General features: G+C 38.9%; 1 protein-coding gene across 1 annotated transcript in view; it reads left to right on the top strand.

Moving 5' to 3' along the window:
- LOC128060028 (phospholipid-transporting ATPase ABCA3-like) overlaps positions 1–16,146 on the top strand; it is a 252,491-nt gene extending 236,345 nt beyond the window's left edge. Inside the window, exons 29-30 of the mRNA XM_052652237.1 lie at positions 15,574–15,647; positions 16,027–16,146. Of these exons, the coding sequence (XP_052508197.1) occupies positions 15,574–15,647; positions 16,027–16,146 (194 nt within the window). The remainder of the gene's footprint in view (positions 1–15,573; positions 15,648–16,026) is intronic.
- The last annotated feature ends 257 nt before the right edge of the window (positions 16,147–16,403 follow it).

Raw genomic sequence — 16,403 nt, 5'->3', positions numbered from 1 at the left:
ACCGAAATCAGATTGATTATATTCTTTGCAGCCAAAATGGAGAAGCTCTATACAGTCAACAAAAAAAAGACCAGGAGCTGACTGTGGCTCAGATCATGAACTCCTTATTACCAAATTCAGACTTAAATTGAAGAAAGTAGGGAAAACTGCTAGACCATCAAATCCCTGGAAGGAATGATGCTAAAGCTGAAACTCCAGTACTTTGGCCACCTCATGAGAAGAGTTGACTCATTGGAAAAAACTCTGATGCTGGGAGGGATTGGGGGCAGGAGGAGAAGGGGACGACCTAGGATGAGATGGCTGGATGGCATCATGGACTCGATGGACGTGAGTCTGAGTGAACTCCGGGAGATGGTGATGAACAGGGAGGCCTGGCGTGCTGCGATCATGGGGTCACAAAGAGTCGGACATGACTGAGCGACTGAACTGAACTATCATTATACAGTGAAAGTGAGAAATAGATTTAGGGGCCTAGATCTGATAGATAGAGTACCTGATGAACTATTGAATGAGGTTCGTGACACTATACAGGAGACAGGGATCAAGACCATCCCCATGGAGAAGAAATGCAAAAAAGCAAAATGGCTGTCTGGGGAGGCCATACAAATAGCTGTGAAAAGAAGACAGGTGAAAAACAAAGGAGAAAAGGAAAGATATAAGCATCTGAATGCAGAGTTCCAAAGAATAGCAAGAAGATATAAGAAAGACTTCTTCAGCGATCAATGCAAAGAAATAGAGGAAAAGAACAGAATGGGAAAGACTAGAGATCACTTCAAGAAAATTAGAGATACCAAGGGAACATTTCATGCAACCATGGGCTCAATAGAGGACAGAAATGATATGGACCTAACAGGAGCAGAAGATATTAAGAAGAGGTGGCAAGAAAACACAGAAGACCTGTACAAAAAAGATCTTCATGACCCAGATAATCACGATGATGTGATCACTCACCTAGAGCCAGACATCCTGGAATGGGAAGTCAAGTGGGCCTTAGAAAGCATCACTACAAACAAAGCTAGTGGAGGTGATGGAATTCCAGTTGAGCTATTTCAAATCCTGAAAGATGATGCTGTGAAAGTGCTGCACTCAATATGCCAGCAAATTTGGAAAACTCAGCAGTGGCCACAGGACTGGAAAAGGTCAGTTTTCATTCCAATCCCAAAGAAAGGCAATGCCAAAGAATGCTCAAACTAACGCACAATTGCACTCATCTCACATGCTAGTAAAGTAATGCTCAAAATTCTCCAAGCCAGGCTTCAGCAATACGTGAACCATGAACTTCCTGATGTTCAAGCTGGTTTTAGAAAAGGCAGAGGAACCAGAGATCAAATTGCCAGCATCTGCTGGATCATGGAAAAGGCAAGAGAGTTCCAAAAAAACATCTATTTCTGCTTTATTGAGTATGCCAAAAACCTTTGACTGTGTAGATCACAATAAACTGTGGAAAATTCTGGAAGAGATGGGCATACCAGACCACCTGACCTGCCTCTTGAGAAATCTGTATGCAGGTCAGGAAGCAACAGTTAGAACTGGACATGGAACAACAGACTGGTTCCAGATAGGAAAAGGAGTACATCAAGGCTGTATGTTGTCACCCTGCTTATTTGACTTCTATGCAGAGTACATCATGAGAAACGCTGGACTAGAAGAAACACAAGCTGGAATCAAGATTGCCAGGAGAAATATCAATAACCTCAGATATGCAGATGACACCACCCTTATGGCAGAAAGTGAAGAGGAACTCAAAATCCTCTTGATGAAAGTGAAAGAGGAGAGTGAAAAAGTTGGCTTAAAGCTCAACATTCAGAAAACGAAGATCATGGCATCCGGTCCCATCACTTCCTGGGAAATAGATGAGGAAACAGTGGAAACAGTGTCAGACTTTATTTTTGGGGCTCCAAAATCACTGCAGATGGTGACTGCAGCCATGAAATTAAAAGACGCTTACTCCTTGGAAGAAAAGTTATGAGCAACCTAGGTACCATATTCAAAAGCAGAGACATTACTCTGCCGACTAAGGTCTGTCTAGTCAAGGCTATGGTTTTTCCAGTGGTCATGTATGGATGTAAGAGTTGGACTGTGAAGAAGGCTGAGCGCCGAAGAATTGATGCTTTTGAAGTGTGGTGTTGGAGAAGACTCTTGAGAGTCACTTGGACTGCAAGGAGATCCAACCAGTCCATTCTGAAGGAGATCAGCCCTGGGATTTCTTTGGAGGGAATGATGCTGAAGCTGAAACTCCAGTACTTTGGCCACCTTATGTGAAGAGTTGACTCATTGGAAAAGACTCTGATGCTGGGAGGGATCGGGGGCAGGAAGAGAAGGGGACGACCGAGGATGAGATGGCTGGATGGCATCACTGAGTCAATGGACATGAGTCTGAGTGAACCCTGGGAGTTGGTGATGGACAGGGAGGCCTGGCGTGCTGCGATTCATGGTGTCGCAAAGAGTCGGACACGACTGAGCGACTGAACTGAACTGAACTGATATGGCAATAAAATGGATAACCTGGAAGAAATGGACAGATTCTTAGAAAAGTTAAATCTTCCAAGACTGAACCAGGAAGAAATAGAAATTATGAACAACCCATTACAAGCATCAAAATTGAAGCTGTGATCAAAAATCTCCCAAAAAGCAAAAGCCCAGGACCAGATGGCTTCACAGGAGAATTCTATCAGACATTAGAGAAGAGCTAATTCCTATCCTTCTAAAAAGTTACAGAGGAAGGAACACTTCCAAACTCATTCTCTTAGACCACCATCACCCTTATACCAAAACCAGACAAAAACAGCACAAAAAAAGAAAACTACAGGCCAATATCACTAATGAACATAGATGCAAAAATCCTCAACAGAATTTTAGCAAACAGAGTTCAGCAACACATCAAAAAGCTCATATACCATGATCAAGTTGGGTTTATTTTAGGAATGCAAGTATTCTTCAATATATGCAAATCAATCAATGTGTCATGCTATATTAACAAACTGAAATATAAAAACCATATGATAATCTCAATAGATGCAGAAAAAGTCTGACAAAATTCAGCACCCATTTATGATTAAAACGCTTCAAAAAATGGGCATAGAAGGAACCTACCTCAATATAGTAAAGGCCATATATGATAAGCCTACAGGAAACATTATTCTCAAAGGTGGAAAACTGAAATCATTCCCCCTAAGATCAGGAACAAGACAAGGGTGTTCACTTTCACCACTATTATTCAACATAGTTCTGGAAGTCCTAGCTACAGCTATCAGAGAAGAAAAAGAAATAAAAGGAATCCAGATCAGAAAAGAAGTAGAGCTCTCACTGTTTGCAAATGACATGATACTTTACATAGAAAACCCTAAAGATAGTATCAGAAAATTACTAAAGCTAATCAGTGAATTTAGCAAAGTTGCAGGATACAAAATCAATACACAGAAATCACTTACATTTCTATATACTAACAATGAAAAATCAGAAACAGAAATTAAGAAATCAATCCCATTCATCATTGCAACGAAAAGAATTAAATATCTAGGAATAAACTTGCCTAAGGAGACAAAAGAACTATGCACAGAAAATTATAAGACACTAATGAAAGAAGTCAAAGATGACATAAACAGATGTGATATTCCACGTTCCTGGGTAGGAATAATCAATATTGTGAAAATGACTATACTACCAAATGCAGTCTACAGATTCAATGCTATCCCTATCAGATTACCAATGGCATTTTTCACAGAAGTAGAACAAAAAATTTCACAATTCATATGGAATACAAAAGACCGTGAAAAGCCAAAGCAGTCCTGAGAAAGAAGAATGGAGCTGGAGGAATCAACCTTCTGACTTCAGATTATACTACAAAGCTACGCTCATCAAGACAGTATGGTACTGACGCAAAAACAGTAATATAGACCAATGGAACAAGATAGAAAGCCCAAAAATAAACCCATGCACCTATGGGTATCTTATTTTTGACAAAGGAGGCAAAAACATAAAATGGGGTAAAGACAGCCTTTTCAATAAATGGTGCTGGGAAAACTGGACAGCTACATGTGAAAGAATGAAATTGGAACACTTCCTAACACCATAGCAAAGTGGAAAATGAAGTCGCTCAGTCATGTCCGACTCTTTGCAACCCCATGGACTGTAGCCTACCAGGCTCCTCTGTCCATGGAATTTTCCAGGCAATAGTACTGGAGTGGATTGCCATTTCCTTCTCCAGTGGATCTTCCCAACCCAGGGATGGAACCCAGGTCTCCCGCATTCTGGACAGACGCTTTACCATCTGAGCCACCAGGGAAGTCAAGATAAACTCAAAATGGATTAAAGACCTAAGTGTAAGACCAGAAACTATAAAACTCTTAGAAGAAAATATAGGCAGAACACTCAATGACATAAATCAAAGCAAGATCTTCTATGACCCACCTCCTAGAGTAATGGAAATAAAAACAAAAGTAAACAAGTGGAACCTGATTAAACTTAAAAGTTTTTGCACAGCAAAGGAAACTATAAGCAAGGTGAAAAGACAGAATGTGAGGAAATGATAGCAAATGAAACAACTAACAAAGGATTAATTTCTAAAATATACAAGCAGCTCATACAACTCAATACCAGAAAAATAAACAACTCAATCAAAAAGTGGGGAAAAGACTTAAACAGACATTTCTCTGAAGAAGACATACAGATGGCTAACAAACACATGAAAAGATGCTCAACATCGTTCATTATTAGAGAAATGCAAATCAAAACTACAATGAGATACCATCTCACACCAGTCAGATGGCCATCATCAAAAAGTCTACAAACAATAAATGCTGGAGAGGGTATGGAGAAAAGGGAATGCTCTTGCACTGTTGGTGGGAATAAAATTCATACAGCCTCTATGGAAGACGGTATGGAGGTTCCTTAAAAAACTAGGAATAAAATCACCATATGACCTGGCAATCCCACTCTTAGGCATATACCCTGAGGAAACCAAAATTGAAAAAGACACATGTATCCCATTGTTCATTGCAGCACTATTTGCAATAGCTAGAACATGGAAGCAATCTAGATGTCCATCAACAGATGAATGGATAAAGAATTTATGGTACATATATGCAAACGAATATTACTCAGCCATAAAAAGGAACGCATTTGAGTCAGTTCTGATGAGGTGGATGAACCTTGAACCTATTATACAGAGGGAAGTGAGTCAGAAAGAGAAAGATAAATATTGTATTCTAATGCATATATATGTAATACAGAAAAATAGGACTGAAAATTTTATTTACAGCGCAGCAATGGAAAAACAGACATAGACAGTAGACTTATGGACATGGGGAGAGCAGAGGAGACAGTGAGATGTATGGAAAGAGTAACATGAAAATTTACATTATGATATGTAAAATAGATAGGCAACGGGAATTTGCTTTATGGCTGAGGAAACTCAAACCGGGGCTCTATATCAATCTAGAGGGGTGGGATGGGAAGGGAGATGGGAGGGAGGTTCAAAAGGGAGTGAATACATGTATACCTAGGGTTGGTTCATGTTGAGGTTTGACAGAAAACAACAAAATTCTGTAAAACAATTATCCTTCAATTAAAAAATAAATTTAAAAAAAAAAAAAAACAAGATCATGGCATCCAGTCCCATCACTTCATGGGAAATAGATAGGGAAACAATGGAAACAGTGACAGACTTTATTTTGGGGGGCTCCAAAATCACTGCAGATGGTGACTGCAACCATGAAATTAAAGGATGCTTGCTCCTTGGAAGAAAAGCTATGACAAACTTAAACAGTATAGTAAAAAGCAGAGACATCACTTTGCCAATGAAGATGCATATAGTCAAAGCTATGGTTTTTTTCTGTAGTCATGTATGGATGTGAAAGTGGACCATAAAGAAGGTTAGAGCACTGAAGAACTGATGCTTTTGAATTGTGGTGCTAGAGAAGACTCTTGAGAGTCCCTTGGGCAGCAAAGAGATTAAACCAGTCAATATTCAGGTAATCAACCCTGAATATTCACTGGAAGGACTGCTGCTGAAGCTGAAGCTCCAATACTTTGGCCACCTGATGCGAAGAGCCAACTCACTGGAAAAGACCCTGATGCTAGGAAAGATTGAAGGCAGGAGAAGGAGATGACAGAGGATGAGACAGTAGGATGGCATCATTTACTCAATGGACATGGGTTTGAGCAAACTCCAGGAGATAGTGAAGGAGAGGAAAGCCTGGCGTGCTGCAGTCCATGGGGTCACAAAGAGTCGGACTTAACTGAGCAAGTGAATGACAACTCTGTGAAAAACACTATCAAGTGAATGAAAAAACAAGCAACAGACTGTGAGAAAATATTTTCAAAAGATATATCTGATAAAGGACTGTTATCCAAAAAAAAAAAACATGCAAAGAACTCTTAAGACTCAACAATGAGAAAACAAGGAACCTGATTTTAATATGGATCAAAGACATTAACAAAAAAAAATGATATACAGATGGAAAATAAGCACATGAAAGATGCTCCGCATTATGTCATCAGGGAAATGCAAACTAAAGCTACAATGAGATACTACTACACACCTATTAAAATGATTGAAACACAGAACACTGACGACAAGAAATGCTGGTAAGGACTTGGCCAACCAGAACCCTCATTCACTGCTGGTTTAAATGCAAAATGGTACAGCCACTTTGGAAGACAGTTTGATGGCTTATTACAAAAGTAAACATGCTCTTACCATACTATCTAACAATCATGCTTCCTAAAATTTATCCAATGGAGTTGAAAGTTTATGTCCACACAAAACCTGCACATAGATGTTTACAGCTGTGTTATTCATGCTTGACAAAACTTGGTAGCAACCAAGTGTCTTTCAGTAGGTCACTGGATAAACTAGTTTGTCTAGGCAATGTAGTGTTGTTGCTTAGTCATTAAGTCACGTCCAACTCTTTTGTGACCCCATGAACTGTAGTCCACCAGGCTCCTCTGTCCATGGGATTTCCCAGGCAAGAATACTGAAGTGGGTTGCCATTTCCTTCTCCAGGGGATCTTCCTGACCCAGGGTTCAAGCCTGTGTCTCCTGCATTGGCAGGTGAATTCTTTACCATTGAGCCACCAGGGAAGCCCAGTGGAATGTTACCCAGTGCTAAAAATGAATAAGCTATCAAGTTATAAAAAGACATGGAGGAAACTTAAATGTATATTACTAAGTGAAAGAAACAAATCTGAAAAATCTACATACAGTATGATTCCAACTTATGTGACATTCTTTAAAAGGAATAATGATGGAGATGGTAAAAACATCAAGGGTTGTCAGGGCTTAGAGAGTAGGGAAGGATGCATAAGCAGAGCATAGGGGATTTTTAGAGTAGTGAAACTACTGTATGATATTATAATGGTAGATGGATAGCATTATTAATTTATCTAAACCGATAGAAGGTACAACACCAAGTTCAGTTCAGTTCAGTCGCCAGTCATGTCCAACTCTTTGCGACTCCATGAATTGCAGCATGCCAGGCCTCCCTGTCCATCACCAACTCCCAGAATTCACCCAAACTCATGTGTATCACTTGATGGTGATGCCATCCAGCCATCTCATCCTCTGTCGTCCCCTTCTCCTCCTGCCCCCAATCCCTCCCAGCATCAGAGTCTTTTCCAATGAGTCAACTCTTTGCATGAGGTGGCCAAAGTACTGGAGTTTCAGCTTTAGCATCAACTCTAATTTAAGCTATGAACTCTGAGTGACAATGATATGTCATTGTAAGTTCATCAACTGTAACAAATGTATCAGAATGTTGCTGATGGGGGAGATTATGCATGTGTGGAGGCAGGAATAAACAGAAAACCTCTGTTCCTTCCATTCAGTCTTACTATAAACCTAAAACTGCTTTTTTAAAATCTATGAACATTTTTAATGAACAAATCTTTTCAGCCTCAGACTAGTAGTATCTATGAGTATTTATAGAAATTAATATAAACCCTCTTATAATAAAAGTTTTGCAATTTAGAACCTTAATATTCTCATTCTCTAATTTAATTTTAATATTAAAATCACTCTTTGCAAAATCACACTCAAAAGCCTAAAATCACAGGAAGGAATGTCATAATGAAAGAGATTAAGCAGAGACACAAACATTAATTTTAGACTTCAAAGGACATCAGATATTTAAGGTAATGGTATGTAATACAAAATAAACATGAAAGTTCCACTTCCAGAATGGCAATATAAAGTCTCTGCAGACCTGTTTCTCAGCATAACAAGTGAAGTTTATTTTTGAAACAACCATAATAAGTCTCTGGAAATAATCCTAAAGGACATACAGCAACTGAAGAAACATTTATTCAAGAAAATCTATTAAAACATTGTAAGAACAGCAAGATCCTTTGATGCGTGAAATACAATTTGCTTCTTCCCAACTCTTCCCAGCCCAATTCAATGAAAACTCCACTGCAAGTAGGTGCAACCAAGAACAGAGGGCTTCCTCTCCCACCAGCTTCAAGTTGACCACTATGGTATCTTCCTGGGAGGAGCAAGATGTCAACATTTCTCATTCTGCCCCCATCTACCTGTGGCAGAGGCTAATTTTCAGGCAATTACAAGGCAAGAGATCAGGGACTCCTTTTTCTACTTAGCCCTCCAAAGGCAATGGCAACCCACTCCAGTACTCTTGCCTGGAAAATCCCATGGATGGAGGAGCCTGGTAGGCTGCAGTCCAAGGGTCAGACACGACTGAGTGACTTCGCGTTCGCTAATGGGACAGAGACTCTATCTCATCCATGCTGTGCTGAGAATATGGGGGTTCAAATTACCCATGACTTGACTCATTTTCAGATCAGAGCTTCTGCAGCATGAGAACAACCTGCTGATACCACCTTCCCAGCTCCTCAAGCAGGAATCTCACTCAGAAGTGGACTACTATCCCATTTCTCAGTTCCAGAGCCATGGCTCAGATTTTTCCCATGAGAAAGCAAACCATAAAACAAAGAGCTCTGAAGCTCTTTCCCACGACTGACTGTATTTGAAAGAGAATGTGGGGAAATTTAAGCTCAAAGGTGCTCTCAAAAGCAATGAGAGTTTTAGTGGAAAGCAATTAAGAGGAGAATAGAAGCCTTATTAATAAGTATAAACTAAATCAGATCAGCTAGCTTACTAGAGTAATTTACCACTAAGAATAGTGCTCCTGGGATCAGAGCAAACTGCAAACATTTGATTCAAAAACTACCCCTGAAAAGAACTTAAATGAAATTGAAACTATCTGTGGGACAATCTATGCCCTAGGATATTGGTGAAAACAAGAGAGCTAGCGATTTTTAACCAAAGAATTTAGCATTTGGCTATACTCAGGTCAAGTGACAAAGAGAGCCCTGCTAAAGAAACTGTCATCCTCGGGTGACTATGCACATGCCTGAAGCAGTGCTCTCTAGGGAGCAACATCACAGGTTTTATACCACAATGGGGAGGGCAAATAGACTTCATTAAAATACTGCAGCCAGTTAAAAACTAAATGAAAAATCAAACCACGTTTTAAATTACCACTTGATAGCTCAGCTGGTAAAGAATCCGCCAGCAATGTAGGAGACCTGGGTTCAATCCCTTCGTTGGGAAGATCCCCTGGAAAACGGAAAGGCTACCCGCTCCAGTATTCTGGCCTGGAGAATTCCATGGACTGTATCGTCCATTGGGTCACAGAGTCGGACACAACTGAGCGACTTTTGCTTCAGTTCACAACATACTAACTTATATGCCCAGTTTTCCAGGGACTATTGTATAGCACATGAAACTCTGCTCAATGTTATGTGGCAGCCTGGATGGAAGGGTAGTTTGGGGGCGGGGAAGAAATGGATACATATATATGTACAGCTGAGTCCCTTCATTGTTCACCTGCAACTATCACAACACTATTATTTGGCATGGAACAACAGACTGGTTCCAAATAGGAAAAGGAGTACATCAAGGCTGTATATTGTCACCCTGCTTATTTAACTTCTATGCAGAGTACATCATGAGAAACGCTGAACTGGAAGAAACACAAGCTGGAATCAAGATTGCCAGGAGAAATATCAATAACCTCAGATATGCAGATGACACCACCCTTATGGCAGAAAGTGAAGAGGAGCTAAAAAGCCTCTTGATGAAAGTGAAAGAGGAGAGCGAAAAAGTTGGCTTAAAGCTCAACATTCAGAAAACGAAGACCATGGCATCCAGTCCCATCACTTCATGGGAAATAGGTGGGGAAACAGTGAAAACAGTGTCAGACTTCATTTTTTTGGGCTCCAAAATCACTGCAGATGGTGACTGCAGCCATGAAATTAAAAGACGCTTACTCCTTGGAAGAAAGGTTATGACCAACCCAGATAGTATATTCAAAAGCAGAGACATTACTCTGCCAATGAAGGTCCATCTAGTCAAGGCTATGGTTTTTCCTGTGGTCATGTATGGATGTGAGAGCTGGACTGTGAAGAAGGTTGAGTGCCGAAGAACTGATGCTTTTGAACTGTGGTGTTGGAGAAGACTCTTGAGAGTCACTTGGACTGCAAGGAGATCCAACCAGTCCATTCTGAAGGAGATCAGCCCTGGGATTTCTTTGGAAGGAATGATGCTAGAGCTGAAACTCCAGTACTTTGGCCACCTTATGTGAAGAGTTGACTCATTGGAAAAGACTCTGATGCTGGGAGGGATTGGGGGCAGGAGGAGAAGGGGACGACCGAGGATGATATGGCTGGATGGCATCGCGGACTCGATGGACGTGAGTCTGAGTGAACTCTGGGAGCTGGTGATGGACAGGGAGGGCTGGTGTGCTGCGATTCATGGGGCCGCAAAGAGTCGGACACAACTGAGCGACTGAACTGAACTGAACTGATACACCCATACAAAATTAAAAGTTTTTTAAAATGTCCAGTTTTCAACAAAAACTTATGAGACATGCAAAAAACAAAATGTGACCCATACCGGGGAAAGGAGGTGGCAGGAAGCTAGCAATGAAATCCGAAAGCAACCAGATTTCAGTCTTAGGAAAGACTACAAAGCTATAGAAAATATATTCAATAGGCAAAGTTAATGCTTCAGAAAGTAAAGGAAGATATACTGAAAAATCTCAACAAATAAAAGATATCACCAAAGAGTTAAAAATTATTTTTAATGAACCAAAAGCATATTCTGCTATGGAAAAGTACAATAACTAAAATGAAAATTTTGCCAGTAGAGATCAACAACAGATTTGAACTAGCAGAATTAGCAAAACTGAAGATAGATCAATAGAGATAATGTGATCCAAAGAACAAAAGAAAAAAGTAAGAAGAAAATTAACAGGGCCTCAAAAACCCGTAGGGAACCATTAAGTACATCTATATATGCAAAATGGGAGCACCAGAAGAAAAGGAAAGGGCAAAAGATATATTCCAAAAACTAGCCCCTGAAGACTTGTCAAATTTAATGAAAAACATTAATGTCTAGATCTGAGATGTTCAATAAATATAAATATAAAGAGATAAATACCCAGAGAACTACACACAGAAACATCAGGGTAAAAAATGCTAGAAGCCAAAGGGAAGAATCTTGAAACCAATAAAATAACTTTGCATGAAATAAAAGAGAAAATCAAAAATTAGCAAAAAGTGACATCAGGGAAGATGACAGAGTAGAAAGCTCCAAGAATATATCTCTTCACCTAGACAATAATTATTTTGACAGAAATTGTTGATGTAATTATTCTGGAACTCTAAAGTCTATTTGAAAATTTGCAGGTTCTAGGGGAAGTATGACCCTAGAAATTAATTGTGATTACTTTCAATCACTTCAATACAGTGCAGTACTGGTTACCCATCTTCTAATTTCCAGCCCCATGAAAGGTATCCAAACCAGCGTTCCTATAGTAGCTTGAAGAGTAATAGTAGGCAAGAAGGACCTTGCCTTCCAAATATCAAGGCTCTGTATTCTGATTACAGATTAATCCTTTGAACCAAGGACCTAAAGACACAAAGGCAGGTCACCATTAATGCAACCACCATCAGCTTAAACAGCGTCCAGAGAGTTTAAAGAGAAAGTACTTTTTTTCATTTTTCCCTTTCCTGCCTTTCAGAAGTGAGACATGTAGGGATTATGATATTCAAAACTAACAATATATGCAAAAAAATTAGAAAGTCACTGCATATGCCAGAGAAAGATGTAGGCACAAAAAAAATACATCTGAGGAGATCTCACACTTAAAACTCAAGCTTATCTCCAACAGAGAGACATCCTCCAACAATTTTAAGCTTTTTTAAACAGCAAACACTGGAGAAAACGGAGAATTTGATTCCCAGAGTTATCGTATTTTAAGATTCAAGTGTTCACTTTCACATGAAAAAATCACAAAACAAAGTAATAGGAAAGTTTGGCCCACTAAAAAGAAAAAATAATCAAAAGAAACCATCTCTGAAGAAGAACAGATGGAAGGCTTACTAGACAAGGACTCAAACAAGTGTCTTGAAAATGCTCAAAGAGCTAAAGGAAGACATTGACAAATTTGAGAAGACAGTGTATGAGTGAAATTGGAAACTCAATTAAAAAAGATAGAAAGTATTAAAAGGAGCCAAAAGAAATTCTGAGATGAAAAGTACAATTACTGAAAAGAATAATACACTACATGGATTCAAAGGCATATTTGAACATAGAGAAAAATGAGAGCTTGAAGATAGCACAATTGAAATTGTCAAGTGTGAGGAACAGAAAGAAAAAGGCTTTAAGAAAATTGAACAGAGCCTAACAGACCTGTTGAACAATACCAAGATCAACATATGCAGTTTGGGAGTCCCAGAGGAAAAGAGAGAGAAAGAAAAGGGTAAAAAGAATGCTTGAAGATACAATGGCTGAAAACTCAAATTTGATGTAAGCTTTGAATCTACAAACCTAAAACCATTGTTTCAAATAGGATAAACTCAGAGAGATCCACACCAAGATACATTACAACCAAATTGTCAACAGCCCAAAAGAGAGTTTTGTTTATACATCCATCAAAATGATTTAATAATCTTTGCCCTTTTTTCTATTAGTGTGGTGAATTACATTGGTTGAGTTTTTAATGTAATCTAACATTGTATTCCTGGAGTAATTCTCACTTGGTTGTAATGTGTTCCCTTTTTTATGTAATGTTTGATTCAATTTACTATTATATGCTAAGTGTATTTTCTCCTATGCTTAGAAGATATGCTGATCTATAATTTTCTTTTCTTGTAAGTTGTGGTGTCTAATTTTAGCACCACTGTGAAGGATACTCTCTTTTTCTACTTCTAAGGTACACAGTAAGAATGAGTTCATATGTTCACTAAAAAATATGTACAAGACTGTTTATTAATGCACTACACATAATGGCTAAAACTATATATAATGGCTAAAACTTCCATTCATCAATGGAATGGATAAATAAATTATGGCATATTCATAATATGATGGAATATGATTCAGTCTACTGAAGTGGAATACTGTACATATACATTGGAATAGTATTCATCAGTGAGAATGCACAAACTACAACTACATAGCATACAACCCAAACACAATATGGAAAGAGAAAGAAAGCCAAACACAAAAGATGCAATGAACTTTGTGAAAATTCATTGAGTGGTATAATTATGATTTGTTTACTTTTTTAATCGGAGGAAATTGCTTTACAATGTTGCATTGGTTTCTGCTGTACAACAATGCAAATCAGTCATTACTGTATATGTATATCACCTCCCTCTTGAGCCTCCCTCCACACCCTCATCTCACCCCTTTGGGTCATAACAGAGGGCCAGGCTGGGCTCCCTTGTGTTATACAGCAACTTCTCACCAGATATCTCTTTTACGCACGGTACTATATATATGTCAATACTACTTTGTCCATCCATCCCAGTCTTTCCTTCCCCCCACTGTGTCCACAGTCTGTCCTCTATATCTCCATCTCCATTCTTTCTCTGCAAATAGGTTCATTGATACCATTTTTCTAGATTCCACATATATGCATTAATATACAGTACTTATTTTTCTCTTTGTGACTTAGTTCACTCTGTACAACAGGCTCTAGGTTCATCTACCTCCCTAGAACTGATTCAAATTCATTCCCTTTAGAGCTGAGTAATATTCCGTTGTATATACATATACCACATCTTCTTTATGCATTTATCTGTTGATGGACATCTAGGATGTTTCTATGTCTAGCTATTGTAAATAGTGCTGCTATGAATATTAGTTACATGTGTTTTTTTCAATTATGGTTTTATTTGTTTGCTGTATGTGTGATACTTCAGAATTTTCTTTAAAAATAAACAAAGCAAATTTGAAAAAAGGCAAACAAAATGTTCAGATACAAAAATTATAATTACTGAAATTAAAACCAAATGATCAGTTTTGAATTTTCCCAAATTTCTAACCAAAATGGAAGAAATAGAATGATACAAGCAAAAACTCATGAAAACATTTTTAACAAAAACTAGGTGGCAGAGTATTTCTCCAAGAACCTAGAATACAAAGAGGCCAAAATCTCTGACAGCAATAAGACACATGTGCAATCAGCAGTTATGCCGCACACAGCCAAAGAAAGAGTTGATTTTGTTATTCCTAACAGCTAGGGAAACAGAAATTTATATTTCAGAGAGAGAAATTTTCAATATTGAAAAAACAATCAAAACAAGCAGGAAACATATGAAAAGGTATTAAGAATCATTCAGTTCAGTTCAGTTCAGTGGCTCAGTCATGTCCAACTATTTGCGACCCCATGAATCGCAGCACGCCAGGCCTCCCTGTCCATCACCAATTCCTGGAGTTCACTCAGACTCACGTCCATCGAGTCAGTGATGCCATCCAGCCATCTCATCCTCGGTCGTCCCCCTCTCCTCCTGCCCCCAATCCCTCCCAGCATCAGAGTCTTTTCCAATGAGTCAACTCTTCACATAAGGTGGCCAAAGTACTGGAGTTTCAGCTTTAGCATCAGTCTACCAAAGAAATCCCAGGGCTCATCTCCTTCAGAATGGACTGGTTGGATCTCCTTGCAGTCCAAGGGACTCTCAAGAGCCTTCAATACCACAGTTCAAAAGCATCAATTCTTCAGCGCTCAGCCTTCTTCACAGTCCAACTCTCACATCTATACATGACCCCAGGAAAAACCATAGCCTTGACTAGATGGACCTTAGTCGGTAATGTCTCTGCTTTTGAATATGCTATCTAGGTTGCTCACAACTTTTCTTCCAAGGAGTAAGCATCTTTTAATTTCATGGCTGCAGTCACCATCTGCAGTGATTTTGGAGCCCCCAAAAATAAAGTCTGACACTGTTTCCGGTATTTCCCCATCTATTTCCCATGAAGTGATGGGACCGGATGCCATGATCTTTAGAGTTCATGTGATCCCACTTTGGCAAAGAGCATGTGAGTTATTTTTTCCATGTCTAAAAGTGACAATAAGACCATATTTCATGTGGAAGTAAATCTATTGAAATACTTAACAAAGTCATATGTAGTAAAAATGGAATTATGTCATCTTTGTTTTAAATGCATATATTATTTCTCTTGGTGGGATAACTGGAAAGGGAATTATTGGGGAATTTTGTAAACAGGGCCCTCTCTATTACTCACCTGTCAAATCTTTCCTTTCTTAGGTAACATCATAAACCAGGATCATCAAGGAATTATTGGCTACTACATTCCCAGCAAGGGAATTTGTTGGGGAAAGGTGATTGTTGAAATCATACATTTCTAACATTATGTGTTAATGGAGACTGATGGGAAGCTCAGAGATTCAAGCATGTGGGATGGGAACATGATATTTGCAGAGGAGAACTTTTTAAGTTACTTTCCAAAGGCCCCTGTAGTTTGATTGATACTTCTGACCCTAACCTCTAATATTCCATACCTATCAAGAGAATAGAAATAAAGAACTGTCTCCTCTTCTCTATTTTCCAACCACCTTTTCCTTCTTCTAACTTCCCCTTTCCATATCTTTTTATTCCTAAGCATAAACCTGGCAGGAATTGGGAAGTGATTGGGTGGGGGAAAATGTTCATCTGAGGATACAGCAATGGTAACACCATGATTTTTTTTTTCTGTTAAAGGTGTTTCATATTATGGAGGAAGCTAAAACACTATTCAATCTAGTAGACTATTTCATCAGTCAGATAACATTGGAGCAAATCTTCCTGACTTTTGCTAATATTGATAAGGTCAAGAAATAAAGCTGCTATGAGATTCATTTCTGATGCCAAAAGCTCAGTTTCTCTGTAAAACAGTGCCAAATTGAACCTTGGAGACAGAGTTTTGGGTGAAGTATAAAAGGATAGTTTTATTGCCTTGCCAGGTAAAGGGGGCCACAGTAGACTAATGCTCTCAAATGTCCCAACTTGAAGAAGATAATAAGTTTTATAGTAATTGTTCAAGGAGGGTATGTTCTGTACATGGACAGTCTTCTGATGGATTAGTGGTAAGGTAAGTA

This window comes from Budorcas taxicolor, chromosome 2, assembly GCF_023091745.1.
Source record: "Budorcas taxicolor isolate Tak-1 chromosome 2, Takin1.1, whole genome shotgun sequence".
In the NCBI taxonomy this organism is placed as follows: domain Eukaryota; kingdom Metazoa; phylum Chordata; class Mammalia; order Artiodactyla; family Bovidae; genus Budorcas; species Budorcas taxicolor.
This window is presented reverse-complemented; position numbering and strand designations above follow the sequence as displayed.